Raw genomic sequence first — 15049 nt, 5'->3', positions numbered from 1 at the left:
CTAGCTACATTTTTTTGTCCTTCCGTCCCCCATCAACCCACCATTATGGTTTAGGAAAGCTTGTCTCTTTCCCCCTTCCCGCGCGCAGATTTTGGTGGGTGCAGCTTTTCCCTAGCATTGCACTGAACGTCAGGATGCGCTCACCAGCGCAGGAGGGCAACCCTGTAGCTGGCAGTGGATACGGAGAGCTGCGTTGGCGAGCCTCCGACTCGGCTGTCCTTTTTGTCCCCCGACGACCACCCCGTTTCTTGAAGGGGCGGCCAGGGCCCCGCTCCAGAGCCTCTCCCGGCATTACATCACCCGAGAAGCGGGGGCGGAGTCTGGGAGGCGAAAGGGGCGGGGCCTCTCGCCGAATAAAAGAGCCCGGCGCAGCCGCCGCCGCTTTTCTGCTGCCGGTGTGAAGAGCGAGCCGGAGGGCGGTGGGGGCGGCAGCGGCGGCGTGGTGGTCGGAGAAGGGGGCCAGTGAGTGGGAGTGAGCGTGCCCGGAGGCGAGCTGCAGCCATGCGCGAGATCGTGCACATCCAGGCCGGCCAGTGCGGGAACCAGATCGGCGCCAAGGTACCGGGGGTGGTGGGGGGGGGGGGCGGTGCCTCTGCGGTGGCGAGGGGGGGGGGTAGTTGCCTGGCCCTCCGTCGCGGCGAACAGGTGCAAAGCTGCCGAGAAGCCGAGCGCCTTCTGGCTTGCGGGCGCTGCCGTGAGCACTGCTGCTGCTTCCTCGGGGAAAGGGGCGGGGGTGACCGAGGCGGCGGCGGCGCAGCCTTTCCCTTTGTTCCTGGGTCCCCGCAGGGAGGCGGGTCAGGCGGGGGACCCTGCGGACGAGGAGGGCGGTGGAAGCCGGCAGCGGGCGGTGGCTCGCCAAAGGGCCCTTTGTGAGAGCGGGGTGGCGGGGATACCCCGGCTGGGTCTTGACCGGGGGGTGGGGGTCGGACTCGGCTGCCTTGCTATGACAAAGTCAAGGGGGTCTCCTCCGTCCTGACCACGCCCTCCGGCATGGTCGGGCTCAGAGCGAGTCTCCTGCGATCCCACTTTAACCCCCCCCCCGCCCGGGAGGTGGCTAGTTGCAGGTACCCCACCCCTAAATGCAACCCCGATCTGGCTCCATGGGGTGTGGCGGACCTCTTTTATGACACGCGAGTGCCTTGGAGCCGGCAGGAGGCTCCCGGTGGTTTGGCGATGTTCGCAAGGGTCTCGTCAATGTCACGCCAGGACTGCGGTCCCTCGCTGTATTGCGGGGTCGCTGGCGCCTGGTGCTTTTGACTGTGTGAGATTTTTCTTTTAGCCTTCTGCGGGATCGTCGCCCGCCCGTATTGGGGCGAAGGCGTGTCCCGATCTTTTGTCAGCCGAAACTGGACAGTACTGAGCGACATTGAGTGCCAAGGGTTGTTGGTCTTTTAAGAGGGTTGGGGGGGGGGGGAGAGGACTGGTGAGGGGGTGTGCATTGGAAAGGAGTGGCAGTCCCAAGGGCGGGGGGGGGGGGTGCTGCAACTGTTCTAGGAGAATTGCCTCCAGTGAGATCTGAGGGGGCACCATGCTGTCCCTGGCTTTTTGTAGCCCACTAAGGTGAGCAAGGCAAGGCACGGACCCGTATTTGGTGCAAAAGTAGCCCAGGACTCTCATCCTGGGCAGCCTCCTTTTCTGAAACTGTCCCAGGGTTCTCAAGAGATGGTCTTGACTTACATTAAAAGGAAGGATTCTTTCTTAAGAGGTCTGCTCTACAATACCCTCTTGGCACTCACTGAGGGAGGTGGAAAGGGGGACTCCCCCTGTTGCTTTACTAAGAAGATGGTGGTTCTGATCCAGTTCTGTGTGTGGACCCGGGAGGAAGAAGACCTTGGTGATCCCACTAATGTGGAGAGGAAGGGCGTGGAGTGCTCTGCCTGCCCTCTCTTCTCCCCCTCCCCACAACTGGGTGTACCTTGGGAAGGCACAGCTCTGCAGCTGTCTCAGCCCTGGCGATGCGCAAGTGTTCAGAAAATATTTTTAGCACGATGGTCTGGTATTTAAGCGCTTGATGCCTGTATTGACTAGTGGGCAAAGGAGAACCGGGGATTGCCCGCTACCATGTCCGTCTGTTGTTCCCCGTAGCTGTGGGGCTGTATCTTTGTGCGGAGAGTTCAGCAGAGCGGGTTAGGATGGTGCCCACCCTCTGAGTCCCAGGTTTTTTGAATGGCAGCGTTCCATGGGGGAGCCTGCTGCAGGGATGGCAGGGTTGAGGCAAGGCACCCTAGCCCCGGCATGTGTTGGGTGGGCTTCTTTGGCATTTCAAAGGCTGCTGCCTCACAGCTCTCCCTGATCCCATTCCAGTTCTGGGAGGTCATCAGCGACGAGCACGGCATTGACCCCACTGGCAGCTACCATGGCGACAGCGACCTGCAGCTGGAGAGGATCAACGTCTACTACAATGAAGCAACTGGTAAAAAAAAAAATCTGCAAACACATCGTGAGCTTGATGTTACAGGCTCAGATCGTAGCCTGATGAATCACTGACAAGGCAGCCCTATTAAAAGAGTTGTGGGAAATTCTTGCCAAAGTGCTCCGGCCTGCTTAAAATTCAGGCCCTTGATTCATTAGCATGTCCCCTTTAAATCGGCACCTCCCCTTTCTTTTATCTGTCTGGAGAGTAGTTGAGCGTCTCCACTGAATAGCAATGAGGTTGCCAAGACGACAGGAGCTGCCTTGTTCCTTTAAAAGAAGAAATCTGCTGACGGCAGGTCTGTGATGCTGGCTTTTGTTTCCTCCGGCAGGTAACAAATTTGTACCCCGGGCCATCCTGGTGGATTTGGAGCCCGGCACGATGGATTCCGTCAGGTCTGGACCCTTCGGCCAGATCTTTAGACCTGACAATTTTGTCTTTGGTATGTACTTCTGGGCATTGCTGTCTAGCGATGACAAGGTGGCTCTCACAATGAAGGACTGTGCAGGGGATCTGTGGCTGAGTGGGTGGAGAGGCAACCCGTGCAGCCAAGGGAAAAGAGAAAATTACCCCCAAACAGTTGAACTGAGAGACCAAAAGATTTTAAATATGTAAAAGTGTGGACTGATATAAATGCCATGCACAAGGAGGGAAAGAAGGGAGGAAAAGAGAAATGCCCATGACAGATGCTGGTGTTTAATGATAAAATCTGTATTATAGGTATGATGTACAAATTAAAATTGATAAATCATATATGCCAGCCTTTCTCAACTTTTTTACCACTGAGAAAACCCTGAAACATTTTTCAGGCTTCAATCAGGCAGAATATGGTTTGGAAGCAGAGCTGTGTCCACGCCCACCCGGAGTCCCTCCCCACCCCTCCCAGGCCCATCATTGGCCATTGGGAGGGAGGCAGACATGCCCATATATGGTCATAGCACCCGTTAAATGTTTGATAAATTTAAAACATACAAATTAACTCCCACCCATTCAAGAAACCCCAGGTCTTGACGGAACCCTGGTTGAGAAAGCCTGAAACACGCAGGGCAAGACTGTGATTGAAATTCCCTTTTAAGCAATTTTTGCTGTGTCCTTTTCATTATCTGTCAAAACTCAATATATGCCTGGAGTTAATGTATATTACAAATTACATATGGTTGTGTACGCCTGACGACCAAAGAAGGCTAATGCACAGAGACTCATTTGGTCCTTGTTTGTGATTCTAAGAACTGACTGTATCTTAGGCTCATATTGAAGCCTTTTAGTGTTTTTAATTTTTTTGTAATACATGTATTTTCATATATAAAAATGTTTTTAATTTCTCTACATGTTGCAATTATAGTATCAGGCCACACATTTACATTTCTTTAACCCTTTCAGTTCCTTGAGATGACCGGCATGGCCTAATTGATATAGTGTTAGACCTAGCCAGATAAATCTGTATTCAGATTCCCACCTGACCCTTGAGGTAGCCAGAGGATAGCTTGTGTTTTAGGGAGGATGTGGGAATATAATTCCCTGCATGTTGCTCTGAATTTGTGAGAGTGGGGAAGCAAGGGGAAATAGCTTTCCATGTGTGGTTCTATTTGGGGGATGTGCTAGATGCATGTGCTGCATTAAGGGACTGGTCCAAAAAATGAGATATCTTTACTGGACCTCCTGATGCTCAAAGTGCTGGAACTCTCCAGGTAATGGTTTCGGTCACAAGCATTCAAAGCAATACACGTGTGGGACAGCTGTAATCTGGTAAGTTGACTATTCTTTAAAACAAAGAAAGGAAAGTTTATTATCTGGGACCTAATGTTTTTATCCTTATGTTTCTAAAGAAGACAGTTGTCATTTGGCAAATAGCCTTCTCATTGGGTGACTGGACAAATGTTGCTGTTTCACAGAATGCCTTCACAATTGAAACTCAGATTTTAAAATATGATCTATAGTTTAGTGGAATCTGTCTCAAATCAGTTGCCTACTTAGATTATTTTGAGGGTGATGTCAGGAGTCACATGTGCCCTATTCTTCAGACAAGATAAAACATGATTCTTCAGTAGGTATACACTTGCAAAGCCCTCAAATTAGCATCATCCAGATGGTCCTCTTTGCTTCTCTATGGCCCTTTTTACTTCAGGTAAATCGTTGTAGAGGAAATCAAGCTGTGCCCACACCAGGACACTTGGTGAAAACTTTCTCCAATTGGGCAGGGTCATATTTTCGGGAAGAGACTGCACTGTGCACAGTCTCCCTACTGTCCCCTGAGTATTTGTGTTTTATTCATTATACACCCACACACACACATATATATATATATACACACACACACACACACGTCCCAGCTTCTTCCATCAGGGAATCAAAGAAATACAAATATATTCCTAGGTCAAGCCTGCACGGTTGGTACATGATGATTGTTCCAGTAATACCCTGCAACCATCTGCCCATGCACTAATGTTTCTGGGAGGTGAACTGTGCTTTAGACATTCTCTGAACTAACCCACATGTTTTAGGTGCAGAAGAGATGACCTGCTAGATAAAACCAGGGCTAAGGTGCAGTGCCATCTCAGAAGGTTTCAGACAATGAGCTGAATCATAAAATGTTCTCCTGAAAAGATGTTTACTGTAAAAAGACCTCCGGCAGGAGAAATAGCATCTGATGATTCTGCATTTCTCTCCTCAATTCTCTAGGCCAGAGTGGTGCTGGGAACAACTGGGCCAAGGGCCACTACACAGAGGGGGCTGAGCTAGTAGACTCTGTGTTGGATGTGGTGAGGAAGGAGTCCGAGAGCTGTGACTGCCTGCAGGGCTTCCAGCTGACCCATTCCCTGGGTGGCGGCACTGGATCCGGGATGGGAACGCTTCTCATCAGCAAGATTAGGGAGGAGTACCCGGATCGCATCATGAACACGTTCAGCGTGATGCCGTCCCCCAAGGTTTCGGACACAGTGGTTGAGCCCTACAACGCCACCCTTTCTGTCCATCAGCTGGTAGAAAACACCGATGAGACCTACTGCATTGACAACGAGGCCTTGTACGACATCTGCTTCCGCACACTGAAACTGACCACTCCCACCTACGGGGACCTCAACCATTTGGTCTCTGCCACCATGAGCGGGGTGACCACCTGCCTCCGGTTTCCCGGCCAGCTCAACGCTGACCTTCGGAAGCTGGCCGTCAACATGGTGCCTTTCCCTCGGCTGCACTTCTTCATGCCCGGCTTTGCCCCCCTCACGAGCCGCGGCAGCCAGCAATACCGCGCCCTGACGGTGCCGGAGCTCACCCAGCAGATGTTCGACTCCAAAAACATGATGGCGGCCTGCGACCCACGCCACGGCCGCTATCTCACAGTGGCCGCCATTTTCCGGGGCAGGATGTCCATGAAGGAAGTGGATGAGCAGATGCTCAACGTCCAGAACAAAAACAGCAGCTACTTTGTGGAATGGATCCCCAACAACGTGAAGACGGCCGTGTGTGACATTCCGCCCAGGGGCCTCAAGATGTCCGCCACGTTCATCGGCAACAGCACCGCCATCCAGGAGCTCTTCAAGAGAATCTCCGAGCAGTTCACGGCCATGTTCAGGCGCAAGGCCTTCTTGCACTGGTACACCGGCGAGGGCATGGATGAAATGGAGTTCACGGAGGCCGAGAGCAACATGAACGACCTGGTCTCTGAATACCAGCAATACCAAGATGCCACTGCTGATGAGCAAGGGGAATTTGAAGAGGAAGGAGAAGAAGATGAGGCTTAGGGATGGAGTAGGTTTTAGTGCAATTGGGACTAATGTTCAGAGTGAGATCTGTTCAGCTGTACTGATGCATGCTTTTCAATTATTCTTGGTGCTGTTCACTGTTGCTGCTGTCAGCAGTTCTTGTGACCTTGCCTCTTTATGTAACAGTAGTTGCAAAAGCCTTCTGAAAAAGTCTTGTGTCTAAATGTCTGATCTCAAACATAAAAGGCATTTGTGTTTCACAATGTGGTCTCGATTCTTTTCTTTAATAAAGCTACAGAGTGGCACTGGAGCGAATTCAAGAATTGCTGGAAAGCTGATTATTAAGTTACTTCTGCCTCTGTGTAAATGTGATCAGACTTCATGCCAGCAAGTTGTTCTGAAATAATCTCTAAGCTTTGCTGGTTGAGGGCCTCTCTTCCCTGTTCATGGCAATCCTTGGTGAAAATGCCTTTTAAAATATTGGGCAAAGTATTACTTATTTCATCGATTTCTATACTGCCCCTCTCAGTCTCCCATCTTGGGGTGTTTAATAATAAGAATTAATTGTATACAAAGAAACAGTTCAGCAGTAAAATCTATAGACTTTAAAATCACAATTAAAACTATTACAAATTATAGGCATCAGCTATTTGTTCTGGGGTGAAATTGATTGAAGAAGGCATCAGAAGGCAGGAGGTGTAGGAGAGATGGGGTGGAAGGGAGGCCTGGTAGTTTTTGGAAATATAATTTCCTTTCTCTGCTCAACCATAAGCCTGGCAGAAGAACTCTGTCTTGCAGGCCCTGTGGAACTTAGTAAGTTCAGTCAGGGCATGGTGTTTCCAGGGAACTCATTTCACCAGGCAGTTCTGGTTGACAACCATCTTCATTGTATTTCTTTACCATGTGCTTGGTGACACACAAATATATGTCAAGATTGAAGGTTTTTTTGTCTTCAAGCAAGATAGCCAAGTAAGAAGTGGGCCTCAAAAGCCATATATTTAATTTTACATTTGCATGTCCGAAAAGGTTCTAGGGATGTTGATTTCCTTTTTTGCATTTTTTTATTACCAAAGCTATTCGTTCTAGTTCAGTCTGAGTTCATTGGAAAACACTTATGCCTGTCGTGAACTCCTCTCTGATGGGGAGATACAAATTTGCCAGCTGTTCTTTAGGCAGACTCGCAATGGCCAGCTAAGGAACTGCAGTGTGATAAACAGATTGGTAGACAAAATGCTGCTGTATAGGCATCAAGTGTAGGGCTGTCTGTATCTGCTAGGTAGGCAAAAGGAGCACAGAGTCACCACCTCATCTGTATCTCCTGTCTGGCAATGCCAGTATGGGAGGTTTTCTTTCTTGAAGGTAAGCCACCTGTTGGCAGGAGTACTGTAACTGAAACAGACATTTGATTAGATTTCAGAAGCTGGACTTCCCCCTTGTGGCTGAGTGTATATTGTGTGTATTTTTCAGTAAATGCAAATGTTGTCTAGAAGCTGCCAGGCAAGGAAAGAGCTTTTGGTTCTTCCTACAGAGGCGCATGTTTTCCATGGAGTTGTTATACCTTGTTTATGAAAGTAGTATAGCCTAGCGTTATCAGGTCTCTTCCCCCCCCCCATACAAACACACACACACAGCAGGTTCAGAGACTCCTGGACAGAAACTTCAATGGGTTACAATGCCATCAAGTCTACCTCACAAATCACCCATTTTCTCCCAAGGACCTGATCTCTGTAGTTTGGAGATAAGCTGTAGTTCTAGGGGGATCCCCAGGTCCCATCTGGAAGCTGGTATCTTTAGAGTAGCCCCAGTTTCTCCCACCAACCCCAGCTAGCAGAAAAAATGGCAGACCAAAGTTGGTTAATTAAGCCTGGTGGGGCAGGGGTATCAAGTCATGTTATCCCCATCTCACTGGTTTCCTCAAATCCTAACCAAGGGAGAATTATTAGTAAGCAAAACAAAGACAACTTTGAAGCAGCTCCCCAGGATGAACCAATGAAGTAATGGGATTTGGGGAGGGGAGCTGCAGTCAAGAGGTGATAATGATTGATAAAGCTAGCAGAATGCAACCTAGTATTTATGCTATGAAGAAAGATGGGTAACTAAACTAGGCCACAATTAAGAACTTGGGCAATATAATTTGAAGGTGGGACAACAGAGTCAGCCTCATCCTTAAATGTTCCTAAAAATTGGCTGGCTTGGAGTGCTGCTTCTCTGGGTCTTCGAGAGCTCTTGCCTTCATCCAGCTACTTCACAGGACATTCCTGCTTCTCTTCAGACAGCTTTCTGTTCCCATTCTCTGTTTTCTTTCTTCCGATCCCTCCTATGGCCGGGATGGCCAAACTGTGTCTCTCCAGAGGTCCACGGACTAAAATTACCATGGCAGGGGCTCATGGTTCCCCCAAAGAAGAAAAAAATCAATTTTCCTCACAATCCCCATCAGGGAGCCAATTCCATTCAGTTACAGGAATTATGACACAAAGTATTTCCCCCCAGCAGTCCTTATCTGATCAACCAAACTCTTTGAATCTAAACAGCTAGAATCTTGTGCAGATGTTTCTTCAAGTGCTATCCAGTTGCTGTCCTCAGAGTTGCTCCAGAGTAGTTTACCTCACTTTAGAGATTGATTTCACAGTGCTGAAACTAAACGTTAAATTCTATGTGAGAAATCCTTGAGAGGTAATCACATATCACAAAGTACCAGTAACTTGACAGTAATGTTACCAGTCTTCATTGTAATCAGCAAAGACGGAGCCGGGGGCTGACTCTCCTAACATTATGAAATTTTCTTTGTGGCCAACCTGCCTTATTTCAATCGCAGCACCTCAATAGCATGCCATGAACACCAAGATTATGGATGACATTTCTATATTGATTCGGAACCTGGGCATCCTTCTCTGGCCATAATGTTCCTGGACTGTGAACATAAATTCTGCACATGAACAAGAAAGTCGTGAGGCAGAGGCCAAGACCGAATCCATTTACGTTGGCTTCCTTTTGAACAGAAATTTGCTAACAACAGAGTTCATCACAAGTAGTTCAATAGAAATCAGATCAATAGTATTTATTTGATTTCCAAAATGGGCTTTAAGATAACTCTCTTTCTTTTAGTAGGCTTTTGGCCAGTGCTGGTTTGTTTTTGTATGTTTCACTATCCTTTGCCCTCGAGGAATCATGGGATTTTATCCCCAAAGAAAACACTGGAAGATGGCTGGGGGCACCTTGTTCAGGAGCCTGTAGAACTACTGGACCATGTGGTCCACTTCATCTGAACCATGGGAATTCTTTAGTGGCAGGCAGTGCCAGCTTCACTGCAATTTTGTCTGAAAAACTGTTTCTCCAGCCTCTCCACACACACACAGATATTCCACATAGATCATAATGGACCTGAATAATTTTGGAATTTCCCTCCCCCCCCCAAAAAAAAGTTTGATATTCAGTTCTGTATTAGATGCCTCAATAATCTGGAATTGGCCCTCCATGAAATCCTCATCTGAAAAATACTTCAGATGCTGCCATTCTGATACATATCCCTAATCCTGCCTCAACAGCCTTTTGGACTTTGAAAGTGAACAAGCTTGTAGATAACAATTTCCTTGCAAAAATTATATACATAGACTTTTAAAAGGCTTTTGATGAGGTGCGAGTTACCTTGGCAGTCACTGGATAAAAGAATGGGTCCTCTTATGGATTAAAAATTGGTTAACAATAGGAAGCAAATAACTGGAATAACCAGTTGTAATAATGGAGGGAAGTGAGTACTGGGTGCCATCAATTTAATTTATTTGTAAATGAACTGGAATTGGAAGTGAGCGAAATAGTTCCAAATTTCCACATGGACAAAATTATTCAGGATGCTTAGAACCAAGACTGAACTGTGAAGAGCTCCAGGAGGATCAACACAGATAAGGAGGGTAGGCAACTCTTGCGTTCTGCCTCTTTAGGAGGCTATCCAAGTAGACCTCAGAGCAAGGCAATAGAGGAGGCTAGGCAGTGGAGGAGGAGCAGGAGGGTGAAGGGTGGTGAGTCTGCGTATGTACACACATGTGCAAGTGCTTTTGCTTGCTTGCTGGGAGGGAGGGAGGGAGGGAGGGAGGTTGAGAAACCAATAGGCAAAGGGAGAAATGGGGGGGAAGGGAGGGAGTCTCTGTGTGTTTGGGAGGGAGGGAGGGAGGGAGAGGAAGCAAGGAGGAGGTTGGGGAACCAACAGGTAAGGGGGGAAATGGGGGGGGAGGAAAGGGAGTCTCTGTATGTCTCTGGGTGTGCAGGTATGTTTGCGAGGGAGGGAGGAGGCCCTGACCAATTTGCTCCACATCAGGTATATGTCCCACATACCTGCTGAGAGTCAGACTGTCAGGACAATTTATTTTAATTGTATGAATGCTCTGATCATCCCTCTAAATATAATTTATGAGTTGAGTTTTGGGTCCAAGAGCTCTTACTCTGGCAAACTTAGGTCAATGGGGGCCTAAAATTTCCTAGATGCAGCACAACCCATGGATAGAGTGAGGCCAGTAGTGGTCCCTAGTGGGCCAAGATCTTGTTTTCTCAGAGTTGGGTAGTTCCAAATGCAAAGTGCAGGAAAAGGGAATGGGATCACAGTACCCTTCCCAGTGTTGGAATATATAAGATCTGCAATGTGCTTAATTGAGCAGAATATAAAGGGTGTCCTGCAGAGGGCATTGGAGGAGATGCATATTTAGCATGGTTAGGATAGGAACTTCCTGATGTTTTTCAAATTCTCTCCTCCACTGCCCTGATTGGCTCAACAGGAGACTTCCTGCTTTTTTGAGGCACATTTCCAGAACAGTTGTTGAACAAAGGAATGACTGCAGCTGGCTAGATAGTTAGGTCTCTGTCTCTCTCTCTCTCTTTCTATACATAGTTGTTTCTCTTCATAAATAAAACCATTTTATTCTTTAATCAGCCTAGTGCTGTACTCTATCTGCATATTCAAACTCTGCCAACTACCAATGCCCCAGATAACTGCTACCAAACGTGGTCAACCTAGACCAAGGGGCCAGGCTAGGATCTTCACAGGAACATTGTGCAGGGCTCATATCCAGCCTGTGCTGAGGCAGCTGCCCGGTTACTGCCCGGATTCGATTCAAGGTTTTGGTAATTGACTTTAAGGCCCCACACAATTTGGGACCCACATACTTGAGGGACCACCTTTCGCCCTATGCCCCCGGCAAGGCTCTGTGGGGTTAAATTTGTTGGTAATTCCTGGCTCCCGGGAAGCACGGCCGGCCTCAACCAGACCCAGGGCCTTTTCGGTCCTGGGCCCTACATGGTGGAATGAGCTCTCGGAAGAGCTAAGGGTCCTGCGTGACCTTTCAACATTCCACAAGGCCTGCAAGACGGAGCTCTTCCACCAGGTCTATGGTTGAGGCCTGGTTTCCAGGAAAGAACAATGGACCCCCTCCTGGAACATCTAATTGGCGGCCGGGTACTATTGACCCTCCTCTTTTGCCTCCCCTGGAAGGTTGAAGGGGGTTTAGTCACCGCTGTTCTTGCTCGTGTTTTAGAGTTTCAGTTTATTTTTACTGTCTATTGTACTGTGCTATTAAAGGGTGATTTTATGTTTTTTTAATGCATATATTGTAACCCGCCGTGAGCCTCATGGGAAATCTAACAAACAAACAAATAAATAGACTTAGAGATACCCCAAAGTGTGCTTCTTCTACAGAAGAATTAAATAAAGTAGAAGGAACTGAGTCCGAGTAGCAAAAAAGAAACACAATAAGGCCGGCCTCCTTCTCTGTGTTCTTCTCAGCCGGCAGATCTAAACATTCCAAACAGGTTCTTCCAATCCTGCCAGAGAGTCAGTTTTTATGCTAATCTCTTCAGCCCTCATGGATGTGATTCACTTTGCCTTGTGGCAGGTTGTTCTGAAACAGCAAGCCAGAAGAATCTGGTGGTTCCCAGTACTTCCTTCACAGGCTGTCATTCACTTCAGGAACAGTATTTTCTTGATGAAGACGGATTCACAGTCTCCCTCTCTCACATATCTGCAATACCCTGGGCTGTGGGATTGAGTGCACTTGCTGTACATTAAGGAAGGATCTCCCGAAGGAGACTTCATCTTTTTGTTTTTGACGTCTGCCTTTGTGTGACATCTTCTAATTTGGTACGTCGGCAGCAGGGCTTGCTTCTGGCCACACCTCAAACACCGAATCACGATACTGTGAGTGAATATGTTCCACATGCCCAGTAGTAGTAAGCTACAGATTGTTGTACCAATCTTAGGCTGTTCTTCTTGTCCACCGAAGTTGAAGTAAATAGGAACGTGGAATGCATAGCATTTGTGGCATAATGGCAATTGCAGTACCAGCTCTTCAATTCCATACATCTTCTGCCACCTTAGAACTACTGCAGGTGCTATTTACCATCCCATTTTAATGTTGAGCAGTTTTACATCATTAAGAGGTCAGGGCTAAGGAGAGAATATTAAGGTGACATGCCTATGCGTACTTTTCTGGGTGTAACCCCTACGGAACACGATGGGATTTACTAATGAGTGAACAATGTTAGGATTGCATGGGTAAACTAAAGATCTTGATTGGACAGATTTTGTGCTCACCATTTTAAAAGCAAACCCCCCCTTCAACAGCGTTCAGTGCTCTTCAATCCATCTTAATTGGTGTGAAGGCTCATCTGTTTGAAGTGTGACCTTGGCGTGTCCACAAGGGATGCTAATACTTCATTCCTATCCACATTCCTAAGACGATTTCTTGTGCTGTTTTGCACTTAGGTCTGGATAACCTGAAAGGCACCCAAAGACTGAGGTCAGAGGGACTATTTTAATGCTAGCCCAACATTTTGAGCACTGCTTTGTTTTCTTTGAACGGTACATCTCAATGTGATGCCACAAAGAAGTCTTCACTGTTTCAGAATGCGCCCAGCTGTGTTAATCTGTTGTTGCCCAAACAAGCCTTGAAATAATTTGAAGCCTAACAAGAGTTTATATCAGCACAAGCTTGCATGGCCTGCAGCTATATTTAAAGAACCGAGTTAAGGGACCATGATATACTTATACAGGTTGCACAAGGTGAAATTTAATTATCTACGGCACTGCCTGTTCCATTATGCCCCCCCCCCAAAGTCATTAAGATCATTTGACCAAAACTTGCTCAGGTTTCCCATCCCAAAGGAGGTGAGATTGGCCTCGAGCAGGGCCAGGGCCTTTTCAACCTTCGCCCTGGCCTGATAGATGATGATGATGTTATCTGTTCAGTCGTGTCTGACCCTCAGCGATTCTATAGGAAAGTCATCCCATGTGCCCCTGTCTCTGACTGCTTCTTTTAGTTGGTTCATGGTCATCCCTGTATCAGCTTTGATCATGTTGAGCCAGCAGATCCTTTGGCAACCACGTTTCCTTTTGCCTCTGACCATGCCGAGCATTAATGATTTTTCTAGCGAGTTTGATCGTATGATGTGTCCAAAATAAGTGAGCTTTATCTGTAATATCTTCCCTTTTAATGACATAGTTGGTTGGCTCCTCTCTAAAACTATCTTGTTGGTAACTTGGGCTGTCCATGGTATTCACAACATTCGTCTCCAACGCCTTAATTCGAAAGCATCTATTCTCCTCCTGTCTTCCTTCTTCAGGGCCCAGCTTTCACACCCATAGGTTGATATGGGGAAGACAACGGCGTTGAATAGCCAGCATTTTGATGGAACACTCTGCCAAAAGAGGTCATAGCCCTGTGGGACCTTAGTCAGTTCTTTGGGGCCTTCAATACAGAGCTGTTCTATACTTGGGGCCCTGATGGGCCTCACTGTTGCAAACTGAGAGTAGATCTAACCTCTAAAGATATGACCCCCCTGAACCTAAACCTGAACTAGTTGGAGGCTACGGAAATAGAATTTTTATGGTATTTATATATGATTTTATAATTTATTGACGGTTGATCCATGTTGTTACCTGCCTTAAGTGTTTAGGAAGGGGAAGGCTAGAAAAAAATTTATTTACTTAAATGTCAGCTGGCTGTTTTACAGAGACAGGCATCTCATCTGTAAGGCAGCCTTCTGGAAAACACCAGAGCTCAGTTTGAAGTAAACATCAGCAAGGCTAATAGACAGCCAAGCCTAGAGCTATTCTGGGCTTGTGTGGCTGAATAGCCTGATTTTCACTCATGGGGGGGGGAGTATTACATGGCAATGAGGTAGCTCTGAGATGGCAGAGAAGACTGCAGAGGTTTTTTGGATATTTATACCCTCCTCCTTTTTCCCAGTTAGAAAAATAAGATTGGGCAGTTGATGAATTCTTCCTTTGAATGTTTCCTCACATATAAACTCAGGCTTCTACCCTTTGATTATTGTGTTTGTTTTCTAATTGTAAGATTTTAATATGGAGGAATATCCCAAAATGTGATTTCCCTTGCTATAGTCTCAGTATTTTACTACCTTGTTTTTCTTCCTTTCAGTAGTTCTGTGGTAACCTGATAATATCCTTCCATGTTGTTACAATCCAGCATGTGTGCATGGTATAAAACTGATCTGTAACTATTCATCATTTTATAAAGCTCATTGTAAGACCTATGAAGAGGTGGTGAAGGTGGCAAAGAAATGTTACTTCTCTGGTATTATTGCATCAGCTACTTCACGGACAACCCTGTTGTTCAAGGTTGCATAGCATCTGCTGATTTCTAAAGTCGAGCCTTCATTGCATCAGGAATGCACAGTTCGTTTTGAGATGTTTACAGTGTTTAACTGATAAAGTACAAAAATCTGCTATGATTTTGATGCCAATTAGAACAAAGGTCCATCAGAAGAAATGTTGAATGCATTGCCTGTTCTATTTATGGACTACTTTGACCCAATTTGACTCCTGAGATCTTTGAAGGTGCTCTGAATCTTTTCCTTACCTGCCTTGTAAAACACTGTAAGGACCATATCAATTAGTTCCTAGTATATAGATTCAGGTGGGTAGTCATAT

General features: G+C 47.0%; 1 protein-coding gene across 1 annotated transcript; it reads left to right on the top strand.

The window, feature by feature from the left end:
• The first annotated feature begins 343 nt into the window (after positions 1-343).
• Positions 344-6377, top strand: LOC143845064 (tubulin beta-2 chain). Its single transcript, XM_077353068.1, has 4 exons — positions 344-558; positions 2305-2413; positions 2745-2855; positions 5093-6377. The coding sequence occupies exons 1-4, from the start codon at positions 502-504 to the stop codon at positions 6151-6153; spliced, it is 1338 nt and encodes a 445-aa protein (XP_077209183.1). The 5' UTR covers positions 344-501; the 3' UTR covers positions 6154-6377.
• The last annotated feature ends 8672 nt before the right edge of the window (positions 6378-15049 follow it).

This window comes from Paroedura picta, chromosome 9 (genome assembly GCF_049243985.1).
Source record: "Paroedura picta isolate Pp20150507F chromosome 9, Ppicta_v3.0, whole genome shotgun sequence".
Lineage (NCBI taxonomy): Eukaryota > Metazoa > Chordata > Lepidosauria > Squamata > Gekkonidae > Paroedura > Paroedura picta.
This window is presented reverse-complemented; position numbering and strand designations above follow the sequence as displayed.

What these genes read in the sequence shown, in the direction of transcription:
- LOC143845064 (XM_077353068.1), top strand. Translation starts at nt 502, where the DNA reads ATGCGCGAGATCGTGCACATCCAGGCCGGCCAGTGCGGGAACCAGATC. An exon ending in GGAACCAGATCGGCGCCAAG is followed by an intron (nt 559 to 2,304) that starts GTACCGGGGGTG and finishes ATCCCATTCCAG; the next exon opens with TTCTGGGAGGTCATCAGCGA. An exon ending in ACCTGACAATTTTGTCTTTG is followed by an intron (nt 2,856 to 5,092) that starts GTATGTACTTCT and finishes TCAATTCTCTAG; the next exon opens with GCCAGAGTGGTGCTGGGAAC.